We start from the raw sequence: 16,645 nt of genomic DNA on the forward strand, positions 1-16,645 counted from the left end.
CAAAAACATATACACCCCCATGCTTACTGCAGCATTATTTACCATAGCCAAGATACGGAAGCAACCTAAGTGTCCATCGATAGATGAATGGATGAAGAAGACGTGGTGTATACATGTATGATGGGCTATTACTCGACTGTAAAAAGAATGAGATCTTGCCATTTGCAACAACATGGATGGAGCTAGAAGGTATTACGCTAAGTGAAATGAGTCAGACAAATACCGTATGATTTCACTCATAAGTGGGATCTAAAAAGAGCAAATGAATAAACAAACAAAAAGCAGAATGAGATGTGTAAATATAGAGAACAAACTGGTAGTTGCCAGAGGGGAAGAGGAGGAGAAGACGATCAAAATGGGGGGGGGGGCAGATACAGGCTTCCAGTTATGGAACAAATAAGCCATGGGAACAAAAGGCACAACACAGGGAACCTAGTCAATGGTAGCATAAGCGGGTTGTGAGGTGACAGATGCACTCCACTTGTGGTGAGCAAACCATAAAGTACAGAGAGGCTGAGTCACCGTATTGTACACCTGAAACTACATTGTATACCTGGAAAATGTAACATTGTATGTCAACTATACTCAAATAAAAAAATTTAATAAAAAAAAATAAATGACCTGTGTTTTATTTAGGTCATCTGTACATGGCCCAATGTCTTTTTTTTTATTTTAATTTTTTTATAATAATTTTTTATTATGTTATGTCAGTCACCATACAGTACATCCTTAGTTTTTGATGTAATGTTCCATGATTCATTACTTGCATGTAACACCCAGTGCTCCATGCAATACGTGCCCTTCTTAATACCCATCACCGGGCTAGCCCATTCCCCCACCCCCTCCCCTCTGAAGCCCTCAGTTTGTTTCCCAGAGTCCATAGTCTCTCATGGGTTCCAATGCCTTTTTATAATTAAACTTTTTATTTTGAGAAAATTGCAGTTTCAGTTGCAGTTTTTAAGAAATAAGCAAAGAGGTCCCCTGTACCCTTCACTCACTTTCCCGCCAATGGTAACACATTGTAAAACCATAACCCAATAACACAATTAGGGTATTCGTGCTGATAACAGTCAAGACACAGAACACTGTGGTCACCACAAAGATCTCTCATGTTGCACTTAGAGCCACACTCTCTTCCTTCCGTCCCGCATTCTGCCCTGAAGCCCTGGCAGTCACTAATACCTTCTGCATTTCTATAATTTTGATGTTTCCATCATGCTTCATAAATGGAATCACACAGTATATAACCTTTGGGGATTGTTTTTTTTTTTCACGGAGTGTAACTCTGAAGATTCATCAGGTCACTGCATGTATCGATGGTTTCTTTCTTTTTACTGCTGCCTAGTATTCCACAGTATGCATCCAGCCCAGTTTACGTAACCATTCACCCTGTTGGGTCGATGCCACCTCGGGATTGTTTCTAGTTCCTGGCTATTAAAACTAAGCTTCTATAAACTTTCGTGTACAGGTTTTCGTGTGAACATAAGTCTTCTTTTCTCCGGCTAAATGCTCAGGAGTACTGGATCATATGGTAGTTACAGGTTTGTGGTTTAGAAAACTGACAACCTGCTCTCTATAGTGCCTGAGCCATTTTCCTTTCTCACCAGCAACGTTCGAATGACCCAGTTCCTCTGTGACCTTGCCAGCCATTGATGTCAACACTATTTTTTTAGTCATTCTGATTGGTGTGTAGCAATATCTCATTGTGGTCTTAATTTGCATTTCCCTGATAGCTAATGATGTTGAATATATTTTCAAGTGCTTATTCGCCATTTACATATCCGTCTTGGTGAAATTGCTCCTCATGTCTTTTGCCCATTTTCTTTTTTTTTTTTTTAAGATTTTATTTTATTTATTTGACACAGAGAGACACAGCCAGCAAGAGAGGGAGCACAAGCAGGGGGAGTGGGAGAGGAAGAAGCAGGCTCCCAGCGGAGGACCCTGATGCAGGGCTCGATCCCAGGGACCCGGAATCACGCCCTGAGCCGAAGGCAGACGCTTGACAACTGAGCCACCCAGGGCGCCCCCTTTTGCCCATTTTCTAATTACCGTTTATTTTATTACTATTGAGTTTTGATAATTGCTTAAATGTTTCAGATGCTAGTCCTACTGAATATATGGTGTATTAGTTTCCTAGGACTGCCATATAAATTACCACAAGCTCAATGGCTTAAAATAACAGGAACTTATTCTCTCACACTCCTGGAGGATTGAAGTCTGAAATCAAGATGTCAGCAGTCCTATGAACACTTCAAAGGCTCCGGGGGAGAATGTGTGCTTGCCTCTTCCAGCTCCTGCTGACTGCAGGCTTCCTTGACTTGTGGCAGCGAGACTTGAACTTCTGCCTCCATCTGTGCATGGTCTTCTTCTCTTTGATCATTGTGTCCAAATCTCCCTTTTCAGTCATTGGGTTCAGGGCCCAGACTGAATCTAGGGTGATTTCATCTCAAAATTATTAACTAATAACATCTGCAAAGACTCTACTTCCAAAACAGATTACATTCTTAAGTTCCAAGCAGCCTTGAATTAGTGAAGAGGAACACTGCTCAAGCCACTATGTAGGATTTGCAAATATTTTCTCTTAGGCTGTGGCTTGTCTTCTCATCTTCTTAAAAGAGTCAAAAGTTTTTTAATTTTGATGAGTCCAATTTTTAAATGTTTCCATTTATGGACTGCATGTTTGATGTCAAATTTAGAACTCTTTGCCTAGCCCTAGATACTGAAAATTTTCTCCTATTTATGTCCTAAGAGTTTTTTAGTTTTACATTTTACATTTAAGTTGGCATTCCACTTCAAGATAATTTTTGCATATGGTGTGAGACTTAAGTAGACTTAAAAAGACTTCTTTTTATATTTTTTAAATATTTGCCTATGGATGTTCAATTGATTCAGGACCCTTTCTTGAACAGGCTACCTTTCCTCCACTGAATTGCTTTTATACCTTTGTCAAGAAATTGGTTGGATATGTTTGTTTCGTACTATTTTTGCATTCTCCGGTTGATTCCATTGATCTTTTTGTCTCTCCCTCCACCCAAACCACACAATCTTGGTTACTAAATCTGTGTAATAAATTCTGAAATCTTGTAGACTGATTCCTCCCATTTTGTTATTCTTTTTCAAACTGTTTTTTTTCTAGTTTCTTTGCCTTTCCATGTACGTTTTAGAATATTTTTTCTATACTTCAAAAACAATCTTGCTGGAGTTTTGGTAGAAATATCATTAAACCTATATACTTATTTCAGGAGAATTCCATCTTGACCATGTTGAGTCTTCCAATTCATGAACATAGTATGTTTCTCCATTTATTCAGATCTCTCATTCTTTCCACAGTGTTGTATAGTTTTCAGCATATAAGTCCTGTACATGTTTTGTTAGATTAAAAAGTATATAATAATTATATGTAAAAATTTCATACTTTTGAGTGATCAAGAAAGGTACTACATTTTTAATTTCAGTGTCCACCTGTTCACTATCAGTATATAAATATGCGATTGATTTTGTAGGATTATATTGTACTCTGTGAGCTTATTTGTTCTAGTTTGTGTGTTTGCAAAGATTCTTTGGGGTTTTCTACAGATACAATTATATTATCTGTAAATAAGGCTAGTTTTACATCTTCCTAATCTTTCTTTTTTCTTATCTTATTGCACTGGCCAAAACTGCACTCTTTTTTCTGTTCTTCAGACTGGATCATTTACATTGTCCTATCTTCAAATTCATTGGTTCTTATTCTGTCTGCTCAAATCTGCCAATGATTCCCTCTAATTAATTTTTTATTACAGTGATTATCCTTTTTAGCTCCAAAACTACATCTTGGTTTCTTTTCAGATTTTCTCTTTATTAATATTCCCATTTTGTTCATACATCACTTTCTTGGTTTTCCCCACATCTTCCTTGGTTCTTTGAGCATCTTTAAGGCAGTTGTTTTAAAATCTTTGTGTAATAAATCTGCCATCAAGAACAATTTCTGTTGATTTATTTTTCCTTTGAATGGGCCATACTTCCCTGGTTCTTTCTATGTTTTGTGATTTTTTTGTGTGCGGAAAAGTGGACATTTGAATCTATTAATGTGGTAACTCTGGAAATCAGGTTCTTCCCCTTACTCAGTGTTTACTGTTTTTATTATTGTTATTTTATTATTATTATTATTATTACTACTACTATTATTATTATAGGCTGTGGTTGTGACAATGAGCAACCTGAGGTAAAAACTTAAGGTCTTCTAGGTCTTTTCTGAGTCTTTACTTGGGCATATGTGGTCACTTTCTAATTTTCCCCATATATGCAATTATTTTTGTAAGTCCTATTCTTTTATTGTCTGGCCCCCAAAACAGAAAAAGAAAAATGAATAGGGGGAGAAAACGGTGCTAACTCTTTAAGTCCTCCAGAAGTCACTCCAGTTAAAGGGGAGTGAGAGGCTTGCAACAATGTGCAGGGGTGCAACAACAATGGCTGCCCACAACTTTGTCTTTGCCTCTGTGATCAGAAGCAGCCATCACCAATCAGAGCACAGATCCTTGACATTTAGAGGACAAATATCAAAATATGGATCCAGTTCTACTCTGATACATAATCTACCACTTCTGACAACGAGTATATCTACAACTCTTTGTTTTCAAGAATTCAGGGAAACTGTGCTCAAGTAATGTTACCAAGGGGTTTTCACCTTTATTGAAGAATTTCTAAAATCTGAAAGGAGGATCATACTTGCCCTTGGCTTTTTGGCCTTGGCTTTATGGCCTTGGCTTTGTGGCCTTCCTCACAAAAATGGTAGGTCCATGTCCAGATAATCATCTCAATAATTGTGTCAAAAATTGGAGCAACTCTGATTTTGCAGAACCTCCTTGGCATATTTCTGAGTCCTTTTATAAAGCCAGATTACAATGCAGATATAAAGAATCCATTCTTTGAACACAAGTAATGAACACTTGAGAGCATCTTTTATCAAGCAAGTCTCTCAATTTTTCTTTACCTTGAATATACCACTGCTGGGAAGATCTTGAGCAGTCATTTCTCAGTTTGACCTATCCATTTGCATTGCTTAACCAGCAGGTGCTACTGACACCAAAGAGTTGATTGGAGGCTGCAGGGGACATATCCCTCCACATATCAGGACGGAGGATGCCTATACATTTGCACATGAGAACAGCTTTCATTTTGCCAAGTTTTATTATTGGAATGCCAACAACTACTGTCTGGTCTTTTCAATACCTAGCCTGTGTCCAATCATTAATTACCTGTATAAGCAAGTCACTTAACGTCTCTGTCTTTACATTTCTGATGACTAAGGATACTAAAACATAACTCATTTATCTCCCAGGGCTTTTCGGTAAGAAAAAAAAAAAATGACAATACCTAAGAAATTGCCTAGTTCAACCTACTCACTTCACAGATGAGGGAGCAGGTGAGGAAAGGTGACAGGAATTATCGAAGGTGATAATATCAGCTGATGGAAAAGCCAGAGTAAGCACTCACTTTTCCCAACTCCCAAGTCAATACTCTAATTCTGTCCTGCAGGTGAAAGTATTTTGAAAACTTTCAGTATTATATGAGAAAAATGATGAGAAAGCCCAGACCAGACAGGCCAGGCCTGGAATATCCAATCTCCAGGGCTCTTCCCAATCCCATCTCTTTTTAACCTATACTCTCAAAGTATGTCATGGTGTTCTGCTTCCTTCCTTCAAGGGCGGAGATCCAGCCTGGTGGTTACATGACAGGGAAGGGGTATAGCTGAGTCATTCACATGGCTCCCTACTCTGAGTTTCTAATTAGTGGGATCTTCTCTGATTTGTGCTGAGTAAATATACCAGCAAGTTATAAATAAGCTAATGTCTTTCCTCTGATACCTGGAAAATCTAGAATCCTCCTTATCTCTTCACTCGAAACATTCTGCAGCCTGCCTTCCATGAATTCATCTAGTCAAATTCACACAGTTTCAAGACAAACTGCACCTGCCCTTAACTGGCATCTGCTTGATGGTCTTTTCCAATTTATGACAGTTTTAAATTTCTGCTTTATTCAATGTGTTCCTTTAATCCATATAAGTAAAATGGGGTTGACAATAGTATCTATTTCATAAGGTTGTTGAGAGGATTCAATGACACAACACAAAGTGGATGACTTAGAGTAAAGGTGCCAAAATGTTAATGTTTGTGACTTTTTAGTGATATGAATATTATTACTATTTCATAAGAACAGAACAGGGATTGTTCATTCTGAATTAATCAAGCAAGTTAAAACTTATGTCCTTAATGTTTGTGACTTTTTAGTGATATGAATATTATTACTATTTCATAAGAACAGAACAGGGATTGTTCATTCTGAATTAATCAAGCCAGTTAAAACTTATGTCCTTACCTGTGCTCAACCCATTCTAATTCAGAAAACTGTAGTAGCCTCTGTGGTTCTGTGATGTAGATAGGCACAAGCCGTCAGGGAATAAAAGACGCTGAAATCTCTGAAGTACGTGATGATCCCCACTTTACAGATGAGGAAGCAGAGGTGGAAGAGGGTGAATCTCAAGACACAAAGCAACCCAACTCCTGATGCCCCGTTTAAGGTGCGTTCCCTTCTCTCTACCAACGTGGTGCATGAACATGGCAAGGAGATCTCCGTTTCCTTGGCCCTTTACCTGTGTCCGAGCTCATGGGCAATTGTGAAAGCCAGAGGGAGTCCGGAGTCTTCATTGATGTTACAGCTGCGGTGAGGCTGGCACATTCCCGACAGGTGCGACAAACCCAAAGTCTCACAGGGGCGATTGACACCGGCACAGATGTCTTTTCTGAAAGCGGAGAACAGAGATGCATAGGCTCCCAAAGAAACATCTGAAAAAGCCCTTCTGGAAAAAATCTGGGTATTAATTCATATTCAATGTGGTCTGGGAAGCATGATTAAAATTGTTTTTAAAAGTCCATATGATTATAGGAGGCAATTCTGAATTCATAAGATTATTCTGATTTCACCTCTTAATTACTGAATCTCACTAAGACCTAAAAAATGTGGGAAAATATGAAAAATGTTTTATTTCCAGTTGCTTCTGCCCTTAACCCCAGGAGGCCAATTACATTGTTTGGACCAAAAGAGAAGGATTTGATGGAAAATTTAAGGTTATTTGAACTTTTATATAAAGAAAGGACAACCAGCAGTGGCTGAAGGTTTTCAAATATGAAACCCCCTTTTTGGTCTTTCTGAGGTCTGTGTTCAAAATTCATTGGAGAACTTGTGCTTATTCATGAAAAAGGCAATTGGTCTCATCAATTCATACAGAGCTCAAATCAGTTGCCTCTCCAGCCCCACTACCCTAACAACACGGCGTACGGGAGAGAATGCACAGGCAAATAAAGACTCCCAGGTTCTCAAATCATACTGGTTATAGTCTTTAAATGTAAAAATGTGCTCCCATATGTTTGTGGAGATTATTTCGGTCATTGACAAGAGTTAACTAGTCCTTTAATTTTCTTCAATTCAAGAAGAGCTCTTTGCCGAGAATAACTGGCACAAATACCAACAGGACTCTGAGCTTCAGTCAGTTACAGACCTTCAACTCATGGGCTTGTGTGGGTACCATTTCTGGCAACAAATGGTCTGGTTTTTATGTCCACTGAGCCATGGAAAAGATGGAGGCTCTGAAAACTCCTGTGAGCCCTCAGTTCTCCAGGAGACGATGGCTGGGACAATGGGATAGGACAGAGAGGCAGCTCCCACGTCAGGGCATGCCAGCTGATCTGATCTCCACTCTCGTAGCAATAGTTGTTGGGTGGTTTGGTGTTGGAGAGCTAGACTGAATCACGCAGCCCAATCATTCTAAATAATTGCTGGGTCTGTGAGAGGACCAACCAAACACTGTTCCGCCCCTCCTGCGAGATATACTTGTCACTATTACATTAAAAAAAAAAAAAAAAAAAAAAAAGGTCTAGACCTGCATGGAGCTGCTGGGAAAAGATGATTGGTGTCTATTGCTAACTCACTGGCTTTCTCATTGTGATAGGACAGGAGTCAGGTCAACTAAATAATTGCTTACTGAGTGCCTACTAAGTACCTAGCACTAAAGAGGACAAAAGGGGGTAATAAAAGAAATGCAGGAATGCAGAGGGGAGGGAGGTGGGGGAATGGGATAGGCTGGTGACGGGTATTAAGGAGGGCACGTATTGCATGGTGCACTGGGTGTTATATGCAACTAATGAATCACCGAACTTTACATCAAAAAATAAATAAATAAATAAAATTAAGCTTAACAAACAAAAAAAAAAAAAAGAAAGAAAGAAAGAAAGGAAAGAAATGCAGGAATGTGAGTCTTCCAGGCCAGGATCTTATGCTCCCCAGGGCAGATTAGCTCTGCCTCCACCACGCACTGAGAGTAGTTAGCATAAGAGAAAACACCCCTCGGTGTGCAAGTACTAACCCCACGCAGGAGGGACGTTCAAGCCAAACCCACCTTCTCCTCAACACAACTCTGCAGAGAACCCCGTTGAAGCGGATCTCAGCCCAGTCCTCCAGAGGCAAGTCTTCACCTCCCTCCCTGGTCCTGCCTGTTTCCTCAGAACATAGGTTCCCCAAAAGGGTTTATTTTGCTCCCCACCCACTCCTAGAGGACATTAGGCAGTGTTTGGAGACAGTTTTGGTTGTCACACTTGGTGGAAGGTGCTACTGGCAGCTCATGGATAGAGGCCAGAGGTGCTGTTAAATACACCAGCACGCACGGGACAGCCCTTCACAACAAAGAATTAGCCAACCCAAAATGTCAGTGATGCCAGGGGTGAGAAATCCTGTTTTTGAAACTGAAAAACCCTCCACTGTTTAGGAGCTGGTGAGGTTCATCATACATTGAAACCAGGCCCTTGTTCCAAAGAAGAAAAATTATCATAATAAGAGAAAAATTATCATAATAAGAGAGCAGATCCTTCATATCCTTATGGGTAATAGTTAAGAGTATAACTATTAGGGTCCAACTGCCTGGATTTGAGTCCCAGCTGTACCTGTTAAGTGCAATGAGATTTGGGGCAAGTGCATAACCAAACCTCAGTTTCCCCCTCTGTAAAATGGGAAGGGTCGATGGTAGTCAATGACTAGGGTTGTTGTGGAGATTAAATGGAATGCTGATTGTTCTCATAGACGTGGCACAGTGCTACGTCGAACACTCCACAAAGGCCAGCTATCATCAACTCACTCATTTCCTCGTGTGAGAGGGAGAGAAGAAATGATTTCTGCTTTCAGGACAAGAAAAGAGGTGGAGCTGACACAGCTTCCCATGGTGGTCCCGAATCTAGGGCTCTTCCCTACAGATAGGTCCTGCCTGCACTGAGGTCTTTCCCTGGCTTCTTGCCCAGGTCCTCAGTGTTTCCTGCCTGCTTGCTGGCTTCCCAGGGCCCCTGTGCTTATATTACACCCTCACATAAACCTACTTCCCAGTGGAGCTACTGATGTCACAGGTCCCAAAATGAACCTAATGTAAGAGGTTTATGTCACAGACTCCCTTTAGAAATTGTTTGCATTCAACCGAAGTTTTGACACTTTCACTCCAAAGAGTGATTCTGATGGTTGGAGAGCAGGCATCCCATGCACTGGGATACCAAAGGGAAAGATGACAGGCCAAAATATTCAGGGGCGGCCGGTCCTCCCCAGGGAGAACACACATACAGGGCCCTCCAGTGCATGAAGTTCTCAGTGGCTGAAAGGCCAGGCCAAGCAGCCTCTTCTGTGATACATGCCTGGATTTCTTGATGTCTCCGAACCTGCACAGGGTGCCCCACGAGAACTCACCTCCCCCATGAATGGAAGACCTTCATTTGTCTAGACTAAAATAGTGTCTGGTACACAGGTATTCAACAAACATTTATTGAGTCAATGAGCAAACAGCCTCCCAGAGCCTGGGTTGATCAGAAAAGTGCATTAGCCTTTCACAGCTATGAGTCCTAGAAGGATGATGGTTTTTATTAGCACCATAGGGTCTATCTGTAATCAGAACAAAACATTATCTTCACGAGGATAAAGGGAGACAAGTGTAAGCAAACAGCTCTGCCTATTCGGGGTGGGGACCTGCTACCTATATTTTGTCCTCAACATCAGTCAGGGATGGGTTACAAGGAGGACTGATTTCTGTAGAGATAGCTGCCTATTTCTAAACTGGAGGAAAATTTTAAAAAATAAAACAAAGGGCTGGAAACCCCGTGCCTAAGAGATCCAGGAGTTTTTAATGAAGATCTGCAAACAATCTTCCTGTTTGTGGAGCCACATGAAAAAGCCGATTTTAAAGATGAAATCATCACTGGGATAGGAAAAAGCCTGCATTTTGCCAGCAGATGCAGTCTATTAACACGGAGAGTTTTGCTGCACATGTTTACTAACTGCCGCATCACTGGTCTGAGCATTGGGAGTTGTCTGGATCATGGAAGCTGTCTTTAAAAATGACCGAGAACAGCAAAGAGTAGGAGACTTGCATAAGTTTGAATACCAGCCAGCCCCCCTGCTTCACAGCCACTGGTTTCCATGTAGTCCCCGGGGTACCTGGTGAGGAGGACAGCCACATCATGATGGGCCGGGTTGAGGTCACTCTTCGGATTGATGCTCTTCTGCCACTTACAGAAGCTGGACAGTGTCTTCTCAGCATGGTGAACGATTTTCAATCCTTGCTAGAGAAAGAAGAGGAAGAGATGGGCACAGCTGAGTTTCCTGTGCTTAAGGCTCGTTACGCAAGTCCTCGGAAGCAGCCGAGGGGGACGAGCTCTGCGTGGGCACCTCAGACATCTACTTGGTCGGAGTTTAGCAGAGGCCAACTTACTCCCTGCTCTCAACACCATTACCCTCATGACTTTTATTAAAAGACCCTGGAGGACAGAAGTGCAGGACAGAAATTATCACTGGAAGAGGTAGCCCTTGAAGAAAAACTAAAAATACATTGGCCAAGACCGAGAGCTGTGTGAAGTTCCATCTCTGGCAGCTCTCTGCTTCCTAAGCCAATACAATTCTAAAGAGGCATTTTTATTTCTAATGGAAAAAAAAAAAAAAGATTTTCAACAACAAGCTTCTCCCTTGCATGAGAACTACAAGGCTGGGGTTGCACTCGACGTTGCCTTGCCATGGTTTCCATTTGGGTCTCACATCTGTGGATGAAGGGCAGAGGGTGACATAATCTGTCCGGGCTTCTAACTAGTAGGATCCCTGGCTGTCTGACCACAGGATGCCACAGTGGACCCCCCAGCCTGCACCTCCCGGGGCTCCTGAGTCGCCCACTTGGCCCAAAGGTACTACTGGGGATGGGAGGAGAGGACCTGTTCCAAGTGAACTGGATGAACACTTGTCAAAAGGAGGGGGCGGGATAATCAGCTCTACGGGGACTCCAGTTACATTTGAATTTCTAAAGGAGACATTCCTTTCACTTGCCCCATTTCTTTGGGGCTCTATATGGAGCTGTCCCTCATACAGGGTGGGTTCTGGCTGGAGAATGACAACCTCCATTGGCCCACTCGAATCTGAGTCTATCACTCTGGCTCTGTCCAAGGTATTCAGGACAATCCCTACGTGGAACTATAAACTTGCTTCTGTACCATTCTGTATTTCTCTAAGGCCCACACCCCAAACAAACAAGACCTGAGAGGCTTCAGTTGCCTGTTATAGGCACTTCCAGGTCCCCTCGTGCATGTTAATGAACCACCACAGACCACCTGCCTTTCACAAAAACAGCGAAAGGTGGTTCATCATCACTACTTAAAACTCACTGAACTGCTGAGCGTTATGAATTTATATAGAAGCAGCAGACTTCACTATGTACTAATCCTCACTGTTCTGCTGGATGGCGGAGGAGGAGGTGGAGTCGTGGGGGGACAAGCTGGCCACAGGGGTCGGCCTCCTGTTCATCTCGTCAAGCCGCAGTTAGAGTAGCAGCCCTGCCAGAGCCAACGGCCCCTGCCCACCATGAAGAACTGGCAAGGAGCATAAAGCAGGAATAGAAGGAAAGAGAAAGGAAGGGAAAGGAACGAAAGAGAAATAAATAAAAAGGGAGCGAGGAAGGAAGGGATAGGAAGGAAATATTTCTTGATTATTTACTATGTGCCAGATACTTTCACATATATTCTTTCATTTAATTTAATTGCATCTTCTTGGCATTATTTCCAAAGAAAGCATTGCTATTTTCATTTTATAATAAGAAGGAATTAAACCTCAGAGAAGTGAAAATCTAGCTGAAGGTGATTCGGGTCAGATATTGAATCAAAGGCTCCAAGAACAAGGGCTCCTGGGTGCAGCGTGCCTCCAGCGGGTAGCCAGCCTCATGCGGAGCCCGCCTTAGTTACAGCTCCTCCACACAGGAGGGCGGCTTGGCAAACAAAGCATCAACTGCGATTCGATTGCTTTGAGGTCCGTTTTCAACCCTACCTTTCTTCTTTGTTTGGTTGCGGGCTTTTGTTATTTTGTGTGTATGAGCGAGGAGGTCACTGAGAGAATATTCATGAATTAAAAAATAATACCATCTAGAAATATTCCAAAGAAAAAGAAATCCTTAGGCATAAGTCTAACAGAACAGGTGCAAGATCTGTATTGGGAAAATTACCAAATGCTGATGAAAGACAGGAGCCTCAATCTGAACTTCACACCTTACACAAATACTGACCCAGAATGGATCATAGACTTAAATATAAAATGTACAACTATAAAACTTTTAGGAAAAAAAATCATAAGAGAAAATCTTGAGGACCTGGGGCTAGACAAAGAGTTCACAGACTTGACACAATCCATACAAGAGGAACCTGAAAAATTGGACCCCATTCAAAATTAAAAACTTTTCCTCTGAGAGAAACCCTAAAAGACAATGAAAAGATGAGCTCTGGAGTGGAGGGAAATCTTTGTAAGACAAAGGACTCGGACCCAGAATACATAAAGATGTCTCAAAACTCAACAAAAACAACGAGAAAATAAGCAAACACCAAGTTTCATCTCACCGCAGAGTACGTGCAGATGACAAATAAGCACGTGAAGACACACTCAACACCCTTCGCCCTCCGAGAATTGCAAGTCAAGACCGCCATGAGCTATTACTACAGACCAATCAGAGCAAAGGCAACGAAAGACAGCAGCAGCACCCAAACAGGGGGAGGGTGGACGTGCTGAAGCTGGGCTCCGGGAGCACTGCTGGTGAGGACAGAAAGAAGTACAGCCACTGCAGACAGCAGCTTGACAGTTTCTTTCAAATACGGAACGGGGGCGGGGGGGGGGGGGGCCTGGGTGGCTCAGTCGGTTAGATGTCTGCCTTCGGCTTGGGCCATGATCTTTGGGTCCTGGGATCAAAGCCCGCACTGGACTCCCTGCTCAGTGGGGAGCCTGATTCTCCTTCTCCTTCTGCCCCTCCCCTGGCTTGTACTCTTTCCCTCTTTCTAAAATAAAATAAAATAAAGTTAAGTAAAATAAAACAAAATAAAATGGAACAAATGCTTGAAGACACACAATTTGGGTATATCTTGAGGGAATTATGCTGAATGAAAAAATCCAATCTCAAGAGGTCACATACTCTATGATTCCACTTGTATGACATTCTGGAAATGACATAGTTATGGACATAGAGAACAGACTAGAGCTTTCCAAGGGTTAGGGTGGTAGGCAGAAGGGAGGTACAAAAGGGTAGCATGTGGAGACTTGGTGATGAAACCGTTCTATATTATAGCAATAGTCACATAAATCTACATGTGTTAAAACTCCATAGAATGAAATGTACACACACAGAGACACACACACACATACACGCACACACACCAATCAGTGCTGGTAAAACTGATGAAATCTGAATATGGTAAGGGTTTGTACAAATATTAACTTTTCGGTTAGGATCTTGCACTGCAGTTATGCCAGACGTTATCACTAGGAGAAGATGGGTGAAGGACATAAGGGAATTCCTTACACTATTTCTTCCAATTGCTTGTGAATCTATAATTATTTCAAAACAAAAAATATTTTTAAAATATCTTAAAAATAATAACTAGTCTGAATTAAAGCTCAAGGGTTGCAATAGAAAGTCATGTAATACACTTTTCAGTATGATTCTATGTGGGTTACTTACTACTTAATTTTTTGTGAAATTCCACAGTTTTGAATCAAAGGGAAACTTTCAATGGGTGACAGTGGGCAGGAAGAGCCCACACACTCACACACTCACATATCCACACAAAGGGTCAATTAAGTTCCCTGTCCAAGTAGCCATAAATATACAAACTGAGTAGAGTTAAGGTGACCACACAGGCAGAAGCAGAGGGACCCTGTCTTAGAATGTTCTCCTTTGACTCACGAAGTCCCTGGTGGGGGCACACAGCTCAAGATGGGATACCACCGGATCAGAAAAGCTCGATTTTTGCTTCAATATTGACTGGACTCACCATTTTGTAAGCCTTACATACCAATCCATGAATGTTTGTCTAAAGAAAAGTGAATGTTTACAAACTTCCACTCTCCCCAGTACCTGAGCCAAAGTCAGCGTCAGCAAGGACAGCTCTTCACCGTCCTGGGGAAAGCAGGGTCCTTTAGCAGATGTTGCAGCACAGACTCTGCCTCCAGTTTTCCCATCACCACTCAGAGCCCATTTCCCCGAAGGGCCTGAGGTTTCATGCTTCCACTCTCCTCACTTCAACAGTGAGGAAATCCAGGCCAGAGAGGGGCACAACCTTAGCCAAGTCACACAGCAGGTGTTGGTTTGCAGCTACTAGTCCGGGACTAGTGGTTTCCAGACTGTTGAAGACTTCTCTAAACATATTGCTTGAATAACTGGAATGATTCAGCAGTTAGCCAGTGGATGATTATTGCTTATTTCTACTCCCCCAGGTCACACTCCCACCCCTCGGGAGGAGACAAACACAGGAAGAGACCCTCCACTTGCAAGACACCCAGTTCTTCGTCCTCCTCCTGGTCTCTGACCACTTCTCAGGCTCCGCTACAGGCTCTTCTGCCCTTCTTTTGGCTCATTGCTTAGTTCACTCTCAATCGCAGTCAGATTTGGGGAAATCGTCAATGTGCTGCTGGCTCTCAAATCTGTATCTCACCCCAAACCTCTCCGAGAGTGCAGACTCGTGCACGCAAGCCTCCTGATGGGCACCCTCTAAATAGCACCAGAGGAGCCCCCAGCTCAGCATCCCCCAAATCCTGCCCCCACAGTATTAACCTGCTACTCTTCCTGGTTCCTCTTGCTTGAAGCACCGTCGGCTTAGCGGTTTCATCTAGAAACACCAGGATGTCTCTCCAGTTGGTCTTCTCTCCCCACATCCTGCATCCCCATCTGTCCCCACGTGCTGCTAAGTCGGCCTCCCCTCCCGCTTTACTCCCTGCTGCCCGAGCTGAAACTCATCATTTCGTGCCTGAGTTTACACCTGCATCATCTCATAATGGTTCTCCCTTCTTCCTTGTTCTTAAATCCATCTCTGTGCTGTTCCCGGGCTGATCTGGTGAGAACCAAACTCTACCCGTATCATGACCCGCAGCTCAAGACCCTTCAAAGTCTGACCTTCAGGAAGCTCTCCCTTCATCTGCAACCTCACAGTTTACGCTCCAGCAACATTCAAACGGCTGATATTACCCGCACCCCCTGCCCACATGCCATAGACCATGCTCTTTTTACCTTGTTTCTTTTCTTCTTCTTCTTCTTTTTTTTTAATATTTTCTTCATTTTAGAGAGAGAGAATGGGGATAGGGGCAGAAGGGGAAGGAGAAAGAAAGGGAGAGAATCTCAAGCAGACTCCTGCTGCACACAGAGCCCAATATGGGGCTCCATCTCACAATCCTAAGATTGTGACCTGAGCAGAAACCAAGAGTCAGACCCTTAACCGACTGAGCCACCGAGGCGCCCCTTTAGCTTGCTTTCTTCGAGCTGCTCCTCTACCTAGAATGCCTTTCTCCCCTCTCTTACCCCTTCAACCTGTTCTGCATCCATCCTTTAAGACTCAATCTGAGCATTTCCAGGAAGCCTTCCCTGACCTCATTCTGGATTAGGTTCCCTCTAGTTTCTCTTGTGCCCACCTGACGCATGGCACTTGCTGCCTGGGTTAGAATTATCAAACTGCACGCCTGTTTTCCTCCTTAGCTCTTTCAGAGCAAGAACAGAGGTTTACTCGCCTGCTCATGTCAGGCACTGCCCTAACAGCAGGTATACACACCACACTGAGGCCGCACAACCACCCCCCAGGACTGGAGAAGGGTGAAGAATACACCCACTGTGCTGGACAAAAGCACAGCTCCCACGGGGACAAGGTTTCGTGGTGAGTCAGTGAGGAGGCAAGACCTCCTGCAGGTTAGAGAAGCGGAAGCTAAGGGGTCAAAGGCGTAAGAACAGAGCAACCGGCATCTGTAATAATAATTCTGGTGACTGCGGTAGGAACTGCTGGGAGGTGTTTCTCCACATGATCTGAGCAAAGGCACCGACAGCTTTTGTCTCTTTCCAAGGACGTTGTGTAGAAACAGACTGGGAGTACAGATGCAGTGTTCCCCTCCAGGGAAGAGGACAGATTTCTTTGCTGTCCAGGGGGGAGAAAAGGACAATGGCTCCCCCCAGGGCACAAGCTGACAAGTTTGCTCACAAGCCCCTCTGAAGGGCTGATGTTTCCTGATGTTGGCACTCCTCAGCCACGATCAAGCCCGCTTGATCCCAGCATCCACGTGGGCTGCCCCTGTCACCCCG

At 43.0% G+C, this 16,645-nt stretch overlaps 1 protein-coding gene across 6 annotated transcripts in view; it reads right to left on the reverse strand.

The window, feature by feature from the left end:
- ADAMTS12 (ADAM metallopeptidase with thrombospondin type 1 motif 12) overlaps positions 1-16,645 on the reverse strand; it is a 292,638-nt gene that overhangs the window by 103,489 nt on the left and 172,504 nt on the right. For all 6 annotated transcript variants that reach the window (XM_044387013.3, XM_026506767.4, XM_048224412.2 and 3 more), the window contains 2 exons: positions 10,504-10,628; positions 6,632-6,781 (listed from right to left, as the gene is read on the reverse strand). In XM_044387013.3, the coding sequence (XP_044242948.2) occupies positions 6,632-6,781; positions 10,504-10,628 (275 nt within the window). The remainder of the gene's footprint in view (positions 1-6,631; positions 6,782-10,503; positions 10,629-16,645) is intronic.

This window comes from Ursus arctos, unplaced genomic scaffold, assembly GCF_023065955.2.
Source record: "Ursus arctos isolate Adak ecotype North America unplaced genomic scaffold, UrsArc2.0 scaffold_15, whole genome shotgun sequence".
Classification (NCBI taxonomy): domain Eukaryota; kingdom Metazoa; phylum Chordata; class Mammalia; order Carnivora; family Ursidae; genus Ursus; species Ursus arctos.